This window comes from Pezoporus wallicus, unplaced genomic scaffold, assembly GCF_028554395.1.
Source record: "Pezoporus wallicus isolate ANWC-B61680 ecotype Strahan unplaced genomic scaffold, APGP_CSIRO_Pwel_v1 contig_6464, whole genome shotgun sequence".
NCBI lineage: Eukaryota > Metazoa > Chordata > Aves > Psittaciformes > Psittacidae > Pezoporus > Pezoporus wallicus.
In genome coordinates, this window is record NW_026642130.1 from 4,217,816 (window position 1) to 4,233,253 (window position 15,438).

The 15,438-nt window shown below is 35.7% G+C and overlaps 1 protein-coding gene across 3 annotated transcripts in view; it reads right to left on the bottom strand.

Moving 5' to 3' along the window:
* Positions 1–15,438, bottom strand: part of SUPT3H (SPT3 homolog, SAGA and STAGA complex component) — a 271,608-nt gene that overhangs the window by 44,242 nt on the left and 211,928 nt on the right. For all 3 annotated transcript variants that reach the window (XM_057427527.1, XM_057427528.1, XM_057427526.1), the window contains 4 exons: positions 14,519–14,631; positions 13,820–13,927; positions 13,052–13,240; positions 10,737–10,847 (listed from right to left, as the gene is read on the bottom strand). In XM_057427527.1, coding sequence (XP_057283510.1) covers positions 10,737–10,847; positions 13,052–13,240; positions 13,820–13,927; positions 14,519–14,631 — 521 coding nt within the window. The remainder of the gene's footprint in view (positions 1–10,736; positions 10,848–13,051; positions 13,241–13,819; positions 13,928–14,518; positions 14,632–15,438) is intronic.

Sequence of the window (15,438 nt, forward strand, 5' to 3'; positions counted from 1 at the left end):
CAAAGACTATTTTCTCTATTCTATTTACTAATATATGCTTAGATTTACATCCCTGGTGGTGTTCAAGGCCAGGCTGGGTCGAGCCTTGGATGACATGGTTTAGTGGGAGGTGCCCCTGCCCATGGCAAGGGGGTTGGAACTAGATGATCTTAAGGTCCTTTCCAACCCTAACTATTCTATGATTCTATATTTATGAACTATAAATGTGTATTTCTCTGCATCTCTGCTTGTATATCTGAATATCCTTTCCTTCTACAAGCATTCTCCTCCATCTTTTTCTCCTATGCGCAACAGATTTTAACAAAAGAATGTTGAAATAACATATATCAAAACATATATTACTAATACTACCAAACTCCTCAATTTAGCACATGCTTTTGTCAGCCTGAAGGTCTAGTTTAAAAATTAAGCAGATGATTGCTTTGCTGAACTGAGGTTTACACGACCTTGAACTTAAAGTCAGAAAGCTGGAATAATGCAAAACCTCAAAGAAGGGAAGAAACACAGAAACCCAAAGTGAAATTTATAAAACATGTTCAGTTGCCTCAAGCCTAGTGTTTTTGTTTGATTCTGCTAGAGAAATATCTGCAAGCACTACCAAGGGTGCAGTCAGGCTCCCTGAAATGGGTCTCGTTTGGAGAGAAGGAGAACTTATATGTTAAAGCGATTTTCTAGCAACCATATAGTAATGTTGCCTTCTGCTGCCTGAGGGCATATCAGAGGGATAAGGGGAGAATAAGCATCATTGCCAGAGAGAACAGAGAGGACAGAGGGCACAAACCAGACAAAACCAATAACCATTTGTACTACTGCTCACTAAAAAACCTGGGTTTTGCTGTTAGTGGTATCAAAGATTTAAATGAGAACTGACACCTCACCGTGTGGGGCATGATAAATAAACAAACATGAAGTCCCTGTTTAAACTTCAGAAATCTTTTGTCTTCCGTGTACAATGCCTACCTCAACAGTTTGAGTATTATTATATGACTTCATGAACAAGAAATTAGGCAGCTAGAATGGAAAATAACAGAGTTATAAAAAATATTTCCACTTGCTCTTGGTGTTCCCAGATTATTTGTTTCTTTCCAGATTTACCCTGTTATTCTAGAGAGTCTCCATTCTTTATTTGCACAGCATGAAGTTAGCGATGACAGAGATGTCCACAGGTACAGTTTCTATCCAAGCTCAACAGAGTAGGACAATTTTGTCAAGTGTTACCGGTAGAAATAACATCTAAAACGAGATCCTGTTCATGAGAAATTAAGTTCCATGCAACTTTCTTCAACCAGAGATTAACTTCGACTCAAACAGTTATATTACATGATCCTAAAGTTCTCATAATGTTTCTTCTAGACAGCTCATATCCGGTGCTACAAAGCTGTGCAGGACTGCTGTAGGCTCACACAGCTGCCACATTTCACATCTGAGCTGGCTCAGTCAAGTCTACAGATGAACCAGCAACTATGAGCAGTCTTAGTTCATAAAAGTACTTTTAAATCTTTCAAGGAGAAAAATATGAATGAATGCTCTTTTTCAGGGAAATCTGAAAGAATCATACAGAATACGACTACAACAGCTCATCCTGCTTTATATAATGGTACAAGCACATCATATCAAAAAAAGTACATCAAAATCTGCCAGACACAAAAAACATGAAACCTGCATGGAGCTGCACTACTATTCTGTGTAATGATGAGTAAAAAAACCTCCACTTTGTTCTTTAGTTTCTTCAATGTTCTTAAGATTCTTTGTCTGTCAAGTTTTTATTTATTAACTACATTTGTACATGCTACATGGAAGCAATGTCTCTACCTTTACAAAAATTAATGTAAATTATTGAAGATGGGCATGTTTGTGTAATACCTTGGAACACTTAATTATTTTTTTTTCCCCTCATATGCTGCAGAATTATACCTCTCACCTTATCCTTAGAGTACTTATTTATGTATTACATGTTAGATTGACTTGAGCTAAGTACCAGAAGTCAGATTCACATTTATAGTAAGGTTTTTTAAGCCTCTCAGGAGGCATATAAAAACATACACTTCATTTAAAAAGTAATGTATTCTTACCCTCAGATCCTTTTACATTGGTAAAACTGTGTGTAAAATGTCCCAAGTATGTATTTGAATCTGGCCAGTTAGAAAAAAATAACTATATCAGGCTGACAAGACTAGGAATTGTTGCCTTCTTTTATACGAGAGCTCCAGTCGGTTGCAAACTTCAGAGCTTACTTGTTATCTTCTCACTAACAGTTAGTAAATGTATTTGTTAAATCAATTTTTTTGAATTATTAGATATGAAAAGTAATAAAATCTTACACTGCGAGCTCCTACATTTAGCAAGATGCACATGTTTTGTTTAGTACTTTCAGTGTAACATGCTTGAACAGGCAGTGACACAACGGAGTAGCAGCCCTCCACGCGGTTGTGCAAACTACATCAGCAGAGTCATTTCATGCCAGTATCCCCTACCTCAACAGAACCACATCTATACTCCCTGAAAGCTCCGCATGCTGCTTGCAACAATTCATGTACTGTGTTGTGTAGTAAGACACTGATGTATGTGCAATCCAAGAATTTTAAATGTCCCCACAGGATATCAAATACTATCCAGACCATTTGTAAATACTTTCACAGTGCTCTGAAGAAAATGAACCAGTTCTTTTCAAATCTACTTAAATGACATTTTTGTCTTATCTAAAAATCTATGTTCCTGTTTAATAAAATCATCTGGGCAACTTACTCTTTCATCAGTGCTGCAAGCTTATGCCTTCATTAATAAATTCTGTTTGAGCTTCAAGATTACCCCCAGTAGAGACAGCTGGGAAACTGCAATATAAAGTCAAGTAGCACTTTTAATGACCAACGAACTTCTGGAAACTTAGTCCAAATGATACATCATTGTGTCAGACACTCTTAAGCAATATGCAGCTTGGTCTCCCACTTTAGAAACATGAAACCCCCTGAAACCGCTACCACAAATTGTGAACCTTTTAAATTATTGCCAAGCCACCTGCTTTTCTCCAGGAAACTTCATAAAACTCTCCAAATTAGTAATGTCATTAAGTAAAGCTTACAGAACTGTTGTTATTCCATAGGAGTATTAGCTGTTCAGTTTAAGGAAACCAATGGAGATTTTTATCATGGAAAGAACTGTCATATATATTGTGTAATCTATTCCAAATGAAATGCTTTAAAATATTTTTAAATATGCTATTCTTTCACATTTTAATATTTCTGGGAGAAAAATGCATAACCATATTCTCAGGTTAAACTTTTATAATGAAGAAGTTCAATTCAGGAAAGGGTATGTGAAAGATTCTCAAACAGTTTATGTGTCTTCAGATGGTATTAAGAGCTATATAAATCAAATGTCTGATGTTGCATGTTTGAATAGCACTAAAAGAAATACCTGATTTCCCCTGTTCATTCTCTTTTTTGAATGGTTCTACGCAGAGTGGGTAAGGATGGATTATACGAATGCCTTCTGTCGAGGAGTCAGCCAAAACTGTACCATCTCATCTTGGAGTAATTTATCCAATAAAATGATTTAGAGGACAGTTCGGTGGCACCATTTTTGGAAGGCAAAAGCAGAAGGGAAGGAATATAAATCAAAGGTGACTGGCAGGTAAAGGATATATGCAGCAATCAGCCAAAGCATGTGCATACTGGCACAAATTCAACAAGATCATTTATAAAAATTTCAAGTCAGGAGTACACAAAAGGGGGTCTGGTGCTAACTAAATCCACAGATAGATTACACGCCACTGAAATAAACACTTCCAGATGCTGGCACACAAAAACCTTTTACAGAAAGAAATGTTTTCTTTCATAAATCTGAAAGGAGGAACCTTGGGTTGGGGGTTGGGAGAGAAAGGAACAAGATTTCCAAACTAGGATTTGACTTCCTATTGGGTTTACAGAATAATAACTCATATTTTTCAAATGCACAATGTTAACATCATAGCATAACAGATAACTACACACGATAGCTTGAAGTATAGACAAAGACATAAATATATAACTGTTTCATGAAATAAAATGTTTTTTCTTGCTTGCAAAATAAGAAACAATAAAAATGCCAAATTGACTTTTTTTATATCAGAAACTGAATGTATAACTGAAGGAAAAGTTTTCAAATGTCTTTTGACATAAGTACATACATTTCATTTTTTTAAATCGATTAAAAATGCATTCTTGACTTCTTCAAAATCAGTATCAATTGATTTTGAATATTAGTAGGGGTAGTACATAATACACAGGCCCCTAAGTATCAGAGAATTTTTGATTTTGTTTATATGTACCTAATTTTTTTCGAAAACAGCATTCAAGATTTTTTATCATTCAAGTGCTTTAGAAAAAATTAGATGTAATGTACTCACATCATGTTTATTGAAGCAATTGCTGAAGATTGTATTCTAGAACTTCTTCTCACTACCATTTAGGTCTGAAATATGCAGTAAGACATTTCTTTCAGTTAAGGAGACTAAGTCGCAGACCAAATAGAAGCTGATTTTTTCCTGGTTTAATGCACCTAAACCAAACTTGCTTTTCAAAATGATCTGTTTATCTCCACAAATACCATACTGCCACACCCTCTCATATTTTCAAAATTTCCCTTTCTTTCCATATCCGGAATCTGCTGATTTCGTTTCCCTGACAAGCTCATCTTTGCCAGGTAATCATTCCACAAATTTTGTTTTGCAGCAGAAATTAGTTAATATCATCTTTAGTAAATTGAAATTACTGAAGATTGGTGATGAACTTCAGTATTTTTTCACTACAGAAATGGATTTAAGCATTTGCACAAAAGCTGAACCCAATCAGGATCAACAATGAGTATTTTTAAAACATCAGAAGTGAAAGGTCTTGACCAAATATATGATTGTGAAACTATTTTTTTACAGGTACATGTAATGTATTGAAGTCTATATGGAATACTTGCATTTTTTATTGAAGAACCTGAAAGAGTATAGGCAGGGATGTATAAGGCCCAAGTAATGTCTCTGCCAAGCAGCATTCTCTGATGTCACATGTTCTTGGTGCAGGGAATGTCACCAGCAGTATCATAAAAATGGTTTCATAAATATTCCTTGTTTCATGATGCTTAGGCAATTTTATGGGACGGAAATTTTTAACAAGAGAAGGTTTAGACTAGCCAGTCTTTTCATGCTGAAATTACTTGGAGCCTGAAGAAGCATTCTCTCCAAAAAGTAAACACCCAAACAAAAGTTGGTTATACACTCCATTCAATATGCTCCATTTACACACACATACACTTCTGAATAATGGCCACTGTCATCCGCAAGTCTGTGCAGGATTAAAATTTACATTTATAGACACAGTTTGTCTTTAGCTAAACATCTAAACCATTTCATTTTAGAACTGACATAAACTAGAGGAGACAAATAATCTGATTTGGAAACTTTTTCTTATCCTTTTTGCCTATGGTCTTCCACTGCTGTAGCTGACCACTTTGATTTTAATTTCAAAGTAAAGGATGCTAGCTGTACATTTTATTAGAGCTAGGTGACAAACTCTACTTACAAACTGCTTACGTACAACTTATAACTGTTCATATCAAGATTTCAGGTAATCAATACATACTGATCACAGAATGAATATGTTAAAATGATTTTTTATTGTTTTTTTGCTCCAACTGTTAGGAATCCAACCGAAATAATTTCAAATAATTTCTCCATAGAGCTTATGCTTGTATTCCTGGTAAGAAATATCCATCCCGTATTTTTGAAAACACATTGGCATACTAAATATTATTATTTAGAATGCTGTTCAGATGACAGTTAGGATTATACCTATAAGCCCAGTCAAGACTGCAGATCATTTTCACTATGCACTGTACAGAGATGAGCTTTTTAGATTAATCTGAATCATTAGAAGTACATTATTGTACTTCTACATTTTCAGACAGTCTGTAGGAAGACTGAGCTTGTTCTGATTTGGTTCACCGTTTTCAAGGCCAGGTTGGATGGAGCTTTGGGCATTCTGGTCTCGTGAAAGGTGGCCCTGCAAGTGGCAGGGAGGTTGGAACTAGATGATCTTTAAAGTCCCTTCTGACACAAACCGTTCTATGATTCCATGATTTTTATCCCATTTAAATCCCGAATCTTACTGAAATCAGTGATGTTGCCATGTTGTAAAGGAAGTAAGAGTCCAGAACCAAAGTTTCATGAAGAAGAACGTACCCAGGCTCACGCTACAAGATATGGCAATTTGCTCTTTCTCAAAATGACTTTCCACTGACTTCCCATTGAACTCCAACATATTCTGTACATGCAAGAGAAGTAATCTGCTTACTCTCTTTATTCTAGGTCACACTTGAATGAGTCTAATAGATCACTTATCTGAATGAACCATGAAATGAGCTAATCATGTAATTAGATATAGTGTCCATCTAAAGGGTTGTAATCCTAATACCATTTTATTTAAAATCTTGGGATAGACTGAGATATGTTTAACAATCTGACATTCAGGACCATTCCACTCCTTAATTATCTAAATTATTACTCTAAAAAAGAATGTGTGTAGAACAGTACAATTACAAATAGATGTTATATAAAAACATTAGGATATTCATATATATTAGTTTATATCCAAATATAAATTCAACTCTAAATATAACAAATCTGTTAATTTATAAAGACAAATTTCCTATTTTCCTTGACCAAGGATGAAAGATTTAGACTGCAATTAATTAATACACATAAAATGTCTCACTTCCTTAGCTTAAATGCACAGAGTACAGAGAAACAGATCCAGGTACAGCACATGGAATTGTGTCATCCCACATGATGAAGAGATAAATATTTCCCATTCCTGTCTTGTAAAATTATATGGTGGTATTTTTCAAATCAATGATTTATTTCTCTGCCCCTTGAAAGTCTGGACCAGGAAATACTGAATGCCACCCCATATTGTTAATAGAGAATATATATAGATAAAGTATATGTCTAGACTACCTTAGACATGAGCAGGAGGAGAACCTAGAGCACACTTGCTGCTTTCCATTGTGGCTGGCACTTGGATACAAAACCTAAACACACTAATTATGTTCGTCATTTTGACATAGCTATCAAGGTCAAAATAAATGCAAACAGATCATTTTCACTAATTTAATGTTAGTTCTCATTTACCATATGATTATAAAACTTTCAAAGTGCTCTTTTGGTCCAAACCAACATCCATCAAGTGCTGCTAAAGAATAAATTACATGGCTTAACTCTTCTTTCAGAACTGCCTTATTAGGAACACTTATCACAAAATCAGATGGAAGAGAGGGACAATCATGATGAAACAGAAAAAAAAAAAAGGAAAGACATCAGAAAATATCACTGTTCTTGTGTTACAAATACATATAAAGCATCTTAAGAAAGTAGTCCCAAAAGAATACATTTTTTCTGTTGTTTTTTAAAAATAAAATATTCTCCTATATTTGCTTCTTAAACAGAAATAAAATCCAAATTCTATGTATGCAACTGAGCTATTCAGTAGCAAAAGATAAAGCTTGTACTTACACTCAGGTTTTTGGCTTTAGAAGTAACACTAAGATTTTGAAGTGTTCTACAAAATAGAAGTTCTTCACATGATCTCCTTCAGAAATCCTGATCTTTTGGAAAAAAAGTATGTATACATCTGGTAATTAAAATTGATGAGATTCATCTCAGTTCCACCAAGGTTCATCCAGTCAAAACCAGCAAGATTCAGTGAAATTCCAAATAAAACATGAATCACATCAGTACAATTCGACAATAGCAGGATTCTAGCAGAATGCAAAACCATTTTGAGTATTTGAATACAGGTAAACCCAGGTCAACTTTTCCACAAAGCTGAAAAAATGAAGCTGGCAGGAGTCCTATCAGGATGAAGGTGGTGAGGCCCTGGCACAGGTTGCCCAGAGAAGCTGTGGCTGCCCCATCCCTGGCAGTGTTCAAGGCCAGGTTGGATGGGGCTTGGAGCAACCTGGTCAAGTGGAAGGTGTCCCTATTTCTGTAAAAAAAAACCCACACATTTTCTGTAAAAATCATCAACCTAATCTGAAGGATGCTGGAGAAGGAATCTTCATCAGGGACTGTAGCAATAGGACAAGGGGTAATGACTTCAAACTAAAACAGGGGAAGTTCAGGCTGGATATAAGGAAGAAGTTCTTTACTATGAGAGTGGTGAGGTACTGGAACAGGTTGCCAAAAGAAGTGATAAATGCTCCACCACTGGCAGTGATCAAGTCCAGTTGGACAGAGCCTTGGGCGACATGGTTTACTGTGAGGTGTCCTTGCCTACAGAAGTGGGGTTGGACCGAGATGATCTTAAGGTCCTTTCCAACTCTAACTATTCTATGACTCTAACAAAACTAATTTATTTATCTAACAGTCTTGAAATATTTACCTATTAACTTAGAACAATTACATTAATTCTCAGATAGTAACTAACTGGTTCTCGGCTAAACAACCACAGGCTAACTATGACTGCATGCAATAAACACACCTCAATTCTTCTGGGAAAGCTATTCAGACAAGGAAGCAAAGCATACCAGGACACTAACATAGTAAGTGTAATCTTAGATATATATCCAGTTAAACACTGGATGCTAAGTACAAAACGAATCTTTGTGTATTCAGGAATAGCTCCTTCCTGAAGTATTGAGATACCATTACAATTCCCAGTCAAGTGGATTCTTAGCAATAATTGGTTATTTTTTTTGCATTGGCTAAACTGTCACAAAAGCCCTGTTTCTCTTCCCTTGGGATCCTGAAAAACTGAGAGAAGATAGGTAGATGGGATACAACCAAAATATATACTAATCCATTACAGAAAATTAACCTCTCCTTCTTCGAGAGCTTACTTCTATTCATATTCACACAGGGCATGACTTCAATAACACAGTTCCCTATACAGATATTTATAAGCACACTTTGGAGTCTTCATGCAGTAACAATGACCACTCTGTCTTAATTTGGTAATAATGTAGATGGAGCACTGAGTAATCTCTTGTAATCTACATTATAAATGACTTGCACAACAAATACACTTCAGTGATGTAAAGGTCTGGTGCATGTGTCTAACCAAATATGGCAGGCCTAAACACATACTCTGTAATATGTCGTAAAATGCTTTTCCTGAACTTTTGTATTGAAAAAGGAATTATATCAGAAGTCTAAAACATCTGTACAACCTAGAAGATGACCCAAGATTGCTTGTCTCCTTCTTGGGTTGTTTAGAGGGAACAAGATCTGTTCGTCTCATCAACCCCGTTGACAGCAGGTAATGTCAAACAAATAAGTTATTCAGTTAGTTGTCATGTTTGGCAAGTCTGCAAGATTGCAGGGCATAAAAAAAAAACAACCCAAACCAGAGTATTTTATTATATCTTGTGGTTGCAGAGAAATTTAAAACTTTGGTTAATATTTAACCAAACCACTTTTACTGAGATCAGGGAAGGAAGACTTACCTTTCTGTAACTGTTTACACGAGCTCTTGACTTCTTTACAATAAAATTAAATACATTGTCTGCTTTCAGAAGTTATTGCCATATTCTTACCTACACCACTCAGCAAGCTTCTGCTAAAGAGACCTACATTTTGGACTAGAAATTCTATCCTACCCTTTATATGATATTAATCTAGCATTTGTGAGTGGAAAAACAGAGAGGTAAAATTATGTAAGAATAATTCATTCCAAATACATATCAACTGCCACTAATAAACAAAATATTTAGTGCCCTGTATAAAAGATGTGAACAGTTTTGACACTGGAAATTCTGACACTAGGAATATTATATCTTCACATATTCTTATTTTCTCTTGTTTCTCACTTCTGACATCAGTTCCAACTATTTCCTTGATATTTATGGTCCTCATGTACTACTGCAAAATTTTTACGTAGACAAATTTCCCAAATTCTGAATAATTTTCTTTACAAAAAAATCCCTCCAAAAATGGACAATTTCTTCCTGATTTTTAGGCGCTCAGATCTAGTTTGGTGGGCCTTGTTTGTTTTTTTCCCTATAATGACTTCTTTCCTGATGTAGATATTCTGAGGTAAGCAAGGATATATGCCACATACAACATCAGATCAGAAGAAAATGACCCCAATTTATGACACTGGAGACAGACTGCTTTCCCATTTTTATCAGCTGAGAAAATTAAACAAAGAATTCGTTTGGCTGCTCTGAACAATGGATTTGCAATTTGCATAGAAAAAATGATGGCAAAACCTCATAACCCATCAGTGTTTTACCACGAGTTCAGTTCTATTACAATTTAGTGGAGGTTCAAAGTTGTGTAAAGAAACCATTTTCTTCTTCCTCCAACCATAAATGTGTCACTTGAGAGTTCAACTTCCAATAGGAGCAGAATCTGACACACAACTAATTTTAGAATATAAAGCGCTCCTCACCATACTGGAATACATATAATTTAAAATAACTGTAAACCTAAACGTTGCAAAAACAGAAAATTCAAACACTAACAAAAAAAGCATAATTTATAATTGAAAGAAAATAATATTTAAAAGAAAACAAAAACTTTTTTGTCTTTCCAGAAAGAGACAGAAATTACTAAGTTTTATTTCCCAAGAGAATTATGCCACTTTTATAAAGAAAATTACAGTTACCACAAATTGCTCTCAACAATTCCAAAGCTTCTTCATTTGACCACTTGAAAATCAAAGTTCTTTAAGATTATAAATATAACTTTTTATAACTCTGTTATTACGTACTGTGAATGGGGAAAGGGGGCCAATCTTGTGGCCATAGCGTCGAATGGCCTCTCTGATGTGGCTGGGCTGGATGGCATCGCTTTGAGCCTCTATACCACAGGCTGCAGTGCTCTGCAACAGAAAAACACATAAATTGTTACTAAATCAAAAACACACAACAGACCTACAGTGCATAAAGTATGAAAATAAACCCTTATAAAATAGACCAATTCTTTTTTCCTGAGGATACACATCATTGCTGCCACACACTACATTAGAGAAAAAAAGCTATTAACAAATCAAAAAGGACTTTTACATGAACTTTGCTTAAGAGACCCAAAGAACACCATATTTGTCCTCTTAAATCTTTCCCCTACTGCTGCTGTAGGTTGCAATTGAAAAGAGCAGAAAATGTTCAAACTAAAACGAAAGGGTCAATTAAGTCATACTGCAATAACCACAGAAACTAATTTTAAAACTTTTCAGGCTCTCATTATGATGTCAAGGGGTGGGGAAAATATTGAACAAGTACATGAAGTGGAAAGCAATTTGACACCAAAATCATCGAGTAATATCAGATTGAAATTTGAAGCTGAAACATAGATGTGATACAATGGTGTAAGAGGGATGAAAAAATATTCTAATTACCTCAAACTGGAATGTTTTCAAATGTGAAATGACTTTTTAGATTAAGGATACTAAATCGGAAAAATAAGAATTCATTGCTACTGTCCACTGATTTTACAAAAACATCCCCAGGATTTCAAAAGAAAAAGTTACTCTTGTCTCCTTGCTAGTCAAACTGAAATGTTGGGTTAGGCTCCATAGAAATATGGCTGCTTGCCAGAATTCAGATGACTTATCAGAATGATGGCTGCTTGGTAATAAATTAATGAAAATTATATTAGTGAATGCAGTAAGAATGACAAAACCTTAAACTATACACTGAAGTTTAATGTATACACATACAGGGTCCTCTCATACATTTACACTACATGCTAATGCTTTCCAACTTGGGATATTTTTAGACTCAACTTTTTATTTTCAAGAGTGCTGAGTCCACTGGAGCCTGTGTGTGTATACACAGAATTATTCATAATATGATGGCAGATTCTTGCCTTGCTGATTGACATAAAGGGAATATGAAACTCAAATATTTTCTGCTGGACTGAGTCTTCAGGGACTAAGAATAACATTCTTCACCAATTTGTTTGTCTGAATGCTTCAGTTATATCTAGTATGTACACAACCAAATTGTCATGGGAATATTTCATTAAAAGTGTGCACTTTTTAGAATATATTGTAAAAGGCATCAAGTAAGACACTATGAACTTAAAATTAACTCACAACACTAGTGAAATTTAATGTAGCAAAAACTACATCTCCAGCTAAACTCTTGTTCCTAGGAATTATAATGGAAATCAGCCACAAACCAAAACATAACCAAACATAGAAAAGGAATAGGAAAAAGCAAAAGTCTTCAGAGAGGTTTTTAGGATTCACTAAAGGCTTTCTAAACGGATTAAAATAAGAGCAGAGAGAAGGCTGAACATATGAGGAGTATCTACAGCACTGATGACATCAGATTAAAATAAGAGCAGAGAGAAAGTTGAACATATGAGGAGTATCTACAGCACTGATGACATCAGAAGGGGAAAACATGTATTTTTCTATTTGTCGTCGTAAAAATCACTGGTTCAACTCCGTGAAAAATGAGCATTTGTTTTAGGAGAATAATATTGCACACGAGAAAATAACAAGTCACATTACTGCTTTGCAGCAAAGTGAGTACTGCCATGATACATTATGCAGAGTAGCCCTGCATAGAAGGACTTGGGGATGTTGATCGATGAGAAACTTCACATGAGATGGCTTTAGTGTGCATTTGCAGCCCAGAAAACAACAGTATCCTGGGCAGCATCAAAAAAAAGGAAGTTCAAGGCAGTCACCTAAGGCTGCTAGGAGCAGGAAAATCACAACAATCTCTTTGCCTACTTTGCTTATGCTTTGACCCTCAAAACCTATGCTAGCTGCTACTGTCAGAGAAGGGGTGATTATCTGGGGTCGCGTCTACCACTGCAGCTCTAAATGAGCAGCTCATCTCAGAAGCAGCAGTTGCTACCTCAACAAAATACGTTTGCCAGCGTTATCGAGAAGCTTTAGCATAGTTCTGATGGAAAAACCACCAAACCACACATCTGGCTTGAGAATAATATTGGTAGTCAATATGTGGTAAAGATTAAAATTAGTATTTAAAATGAGACATGCTACTTCTTGAAGACGTGTTAATTTCTTTTTCTATTTTTTTTTTTTTCCCAGACTTGTGCACCAAATACCTTTTTTCTTTTCCTTTGTTTGGATTTGGTAGAGTCCTGTCCAATTCCACCATTTCCCAGGGCTCCTGATGGGGTTTTTCCAAGGTATTGCTGTCCTGCTGATGCTGGGGGTGTGGGTGTAGGAGGTGGTGTGTTTTCAGGAGAGTCAAGACTTGTCTTCACACTTGTAGATTGCCCTAAGAGATGTGGCTATAAAAGCAAGATGTCAAACGGTCATTATAAAATCAAATCACAAAAAAAACAACCAACCAACCAAACCCAACTTATTGCCTACTTAGATTTACACTTGGAAGAGATGTAATAGAGAATTCACTTTGCTCATTCTAGAGGTTACTATAATACATGTATTGTAGCAATGCATGCAATGCAGCACTTATTGCACTTGTCACTGTTGAAAAATTTAATCTCCAAAGCTACAACAGAGAGCACCATCAATACAGAGAAGGAATTTCCACCCAAGAAAAGAGGATTTAGGTTTAAATATAAAGATGCTGCTAAGAATTTAATATTTGGAGCTATAATTTAACGTCTTTCTGTCAAAATCCATAACTTCATAGAATCATAGAATAGTACAGGTTGGAAGGGACCACGTTGCTCAAAGTCCCATCCAACCTGGCCTTGAACACTTCCAAGGATGTTCATAAACTGCATAACAGAAGTCTTCATCAACACTAGATTTAAGAACAGCTACTCTGAAAGCAACAAACTACCATATACATGTAAAATTAAAACATAAAATGCATTAGTATGTGAAAAAGCAAGATTTACCTCAGCAGAATTGTGATACTGTATGAAAGTGGCAGATATGGCATGACTGAACGGGTCACCAGCTTTCGGAGCCATGTCCTGCTTAACCAGAAGGGCCAAGTCCACCAACTGGAGGGGCAAGAACAGGTTTGCTGACATAGTACTTACTATAAATGCCATGGTAACAAAGAAGTGAGAGGGAGTCGTGAGTTGAGGCCAATTATTCTTAGTGTTTCTCAGTTGAAAACAAACTTTTCAGAGATATATCACCCTAAGAAACCTTTTTGTTCCACTTTTGTAAATATATGGAGTAATCTATCTACCCAAGAGGGCTTAGCTTGGCACTAAGGTAAAATTTGTTTTCCAGGAAATCCTTCTTTTTAATCCAATTGTGCAATGGGGTTGAATGAGCCTCAGCACACTGCCAAAGGTCACATAGCAAACTATGTGGTTTCAGTTTGGACTTGAATAAAGTTCGTGCTGGACTCCACTCTCCTCTGTAACCATTATAAAACACTTCTATTTGTGTATCAGATGGATGAATTCAGTGTAGTATGCATCTGTCACACTGTAAATTGAAAGACAGACAGGAATCCAGTTACCTTGGTTAGCTGAAGTAGTGACTACATGCTTCTGAAGGGGCTTACAACACAATTACCTGAGGCTGAAGTACACCTAAGAGTAACTAATTTTGTTTGCTCAATGAGTATACTCTCTTACCTGGGCCACAGTCTCATATGCTAAATACGCCAAAATTTCCATTGCAACTGCATTTGGCTTTATTTCCATACTGCTACAGTCCAACCAGTCACGAAACTTGGATGCTTTCTTTGCTGTCAGTTAAAATCATAAGGGGAGAAGGAAAAGTTAACAACAGGAAGGCCAAAAGAATGCATTCTTGTGGGTCACAGAAAATAACACAGACATGAAACCAGGAGTGTTAACATGAATTATCAAAATGGAACTAGTAGGGAAGAACATATTTAATACAAAACATTTTGGTGACCCATAAGCAGCATGGATAAATATACACTATTAATCAATCATACAGGAGATTTCAGAACAAGGGAGGATCTACCTCAAAAGACTGCAGACAGGAGAAACCTAAAACAATTGCATCACATCTTTGATGAATAAAAGAAATCACTAGAATAAATCAATGCAAATATGAGTCTGGATAAAATGATACAATAGTGAAGACAAATGAAGGAGGACAGAACTGGGATAAGGTGTTGACAAGCCAGCCAATATGATTTGTAGATGAGTGCTTTTAAAATCTGCCTTAGATATAAGAAATAAGGATAGATGTAGATCTGCAAATGAACAACATTCATATGAGAACTTCACACTGCTAACAGATGAAGTAACTTAGGAGGAAGTACAGAGAAAAATATAATAGAAAGAACCATGACATTTGCTAAGAGAGTTAAAGGAGGAAAAAAAGGATGATCTTACTTAGGTCAGTGGTGGACAAGCTGATCACAGAAATCTGTAGAGATTTAGACAGAAAGGAGCTAGTAATATAGAAGTCTTAATGAGGGTTGTTTGTGAAGGCAGGAAAACCCAAATAGAGTAGATAAAACGTGGAAGAATCATTTGAAATGTTCTTTTCAAATAGTCTTCAACAAGGACTAAAAAGC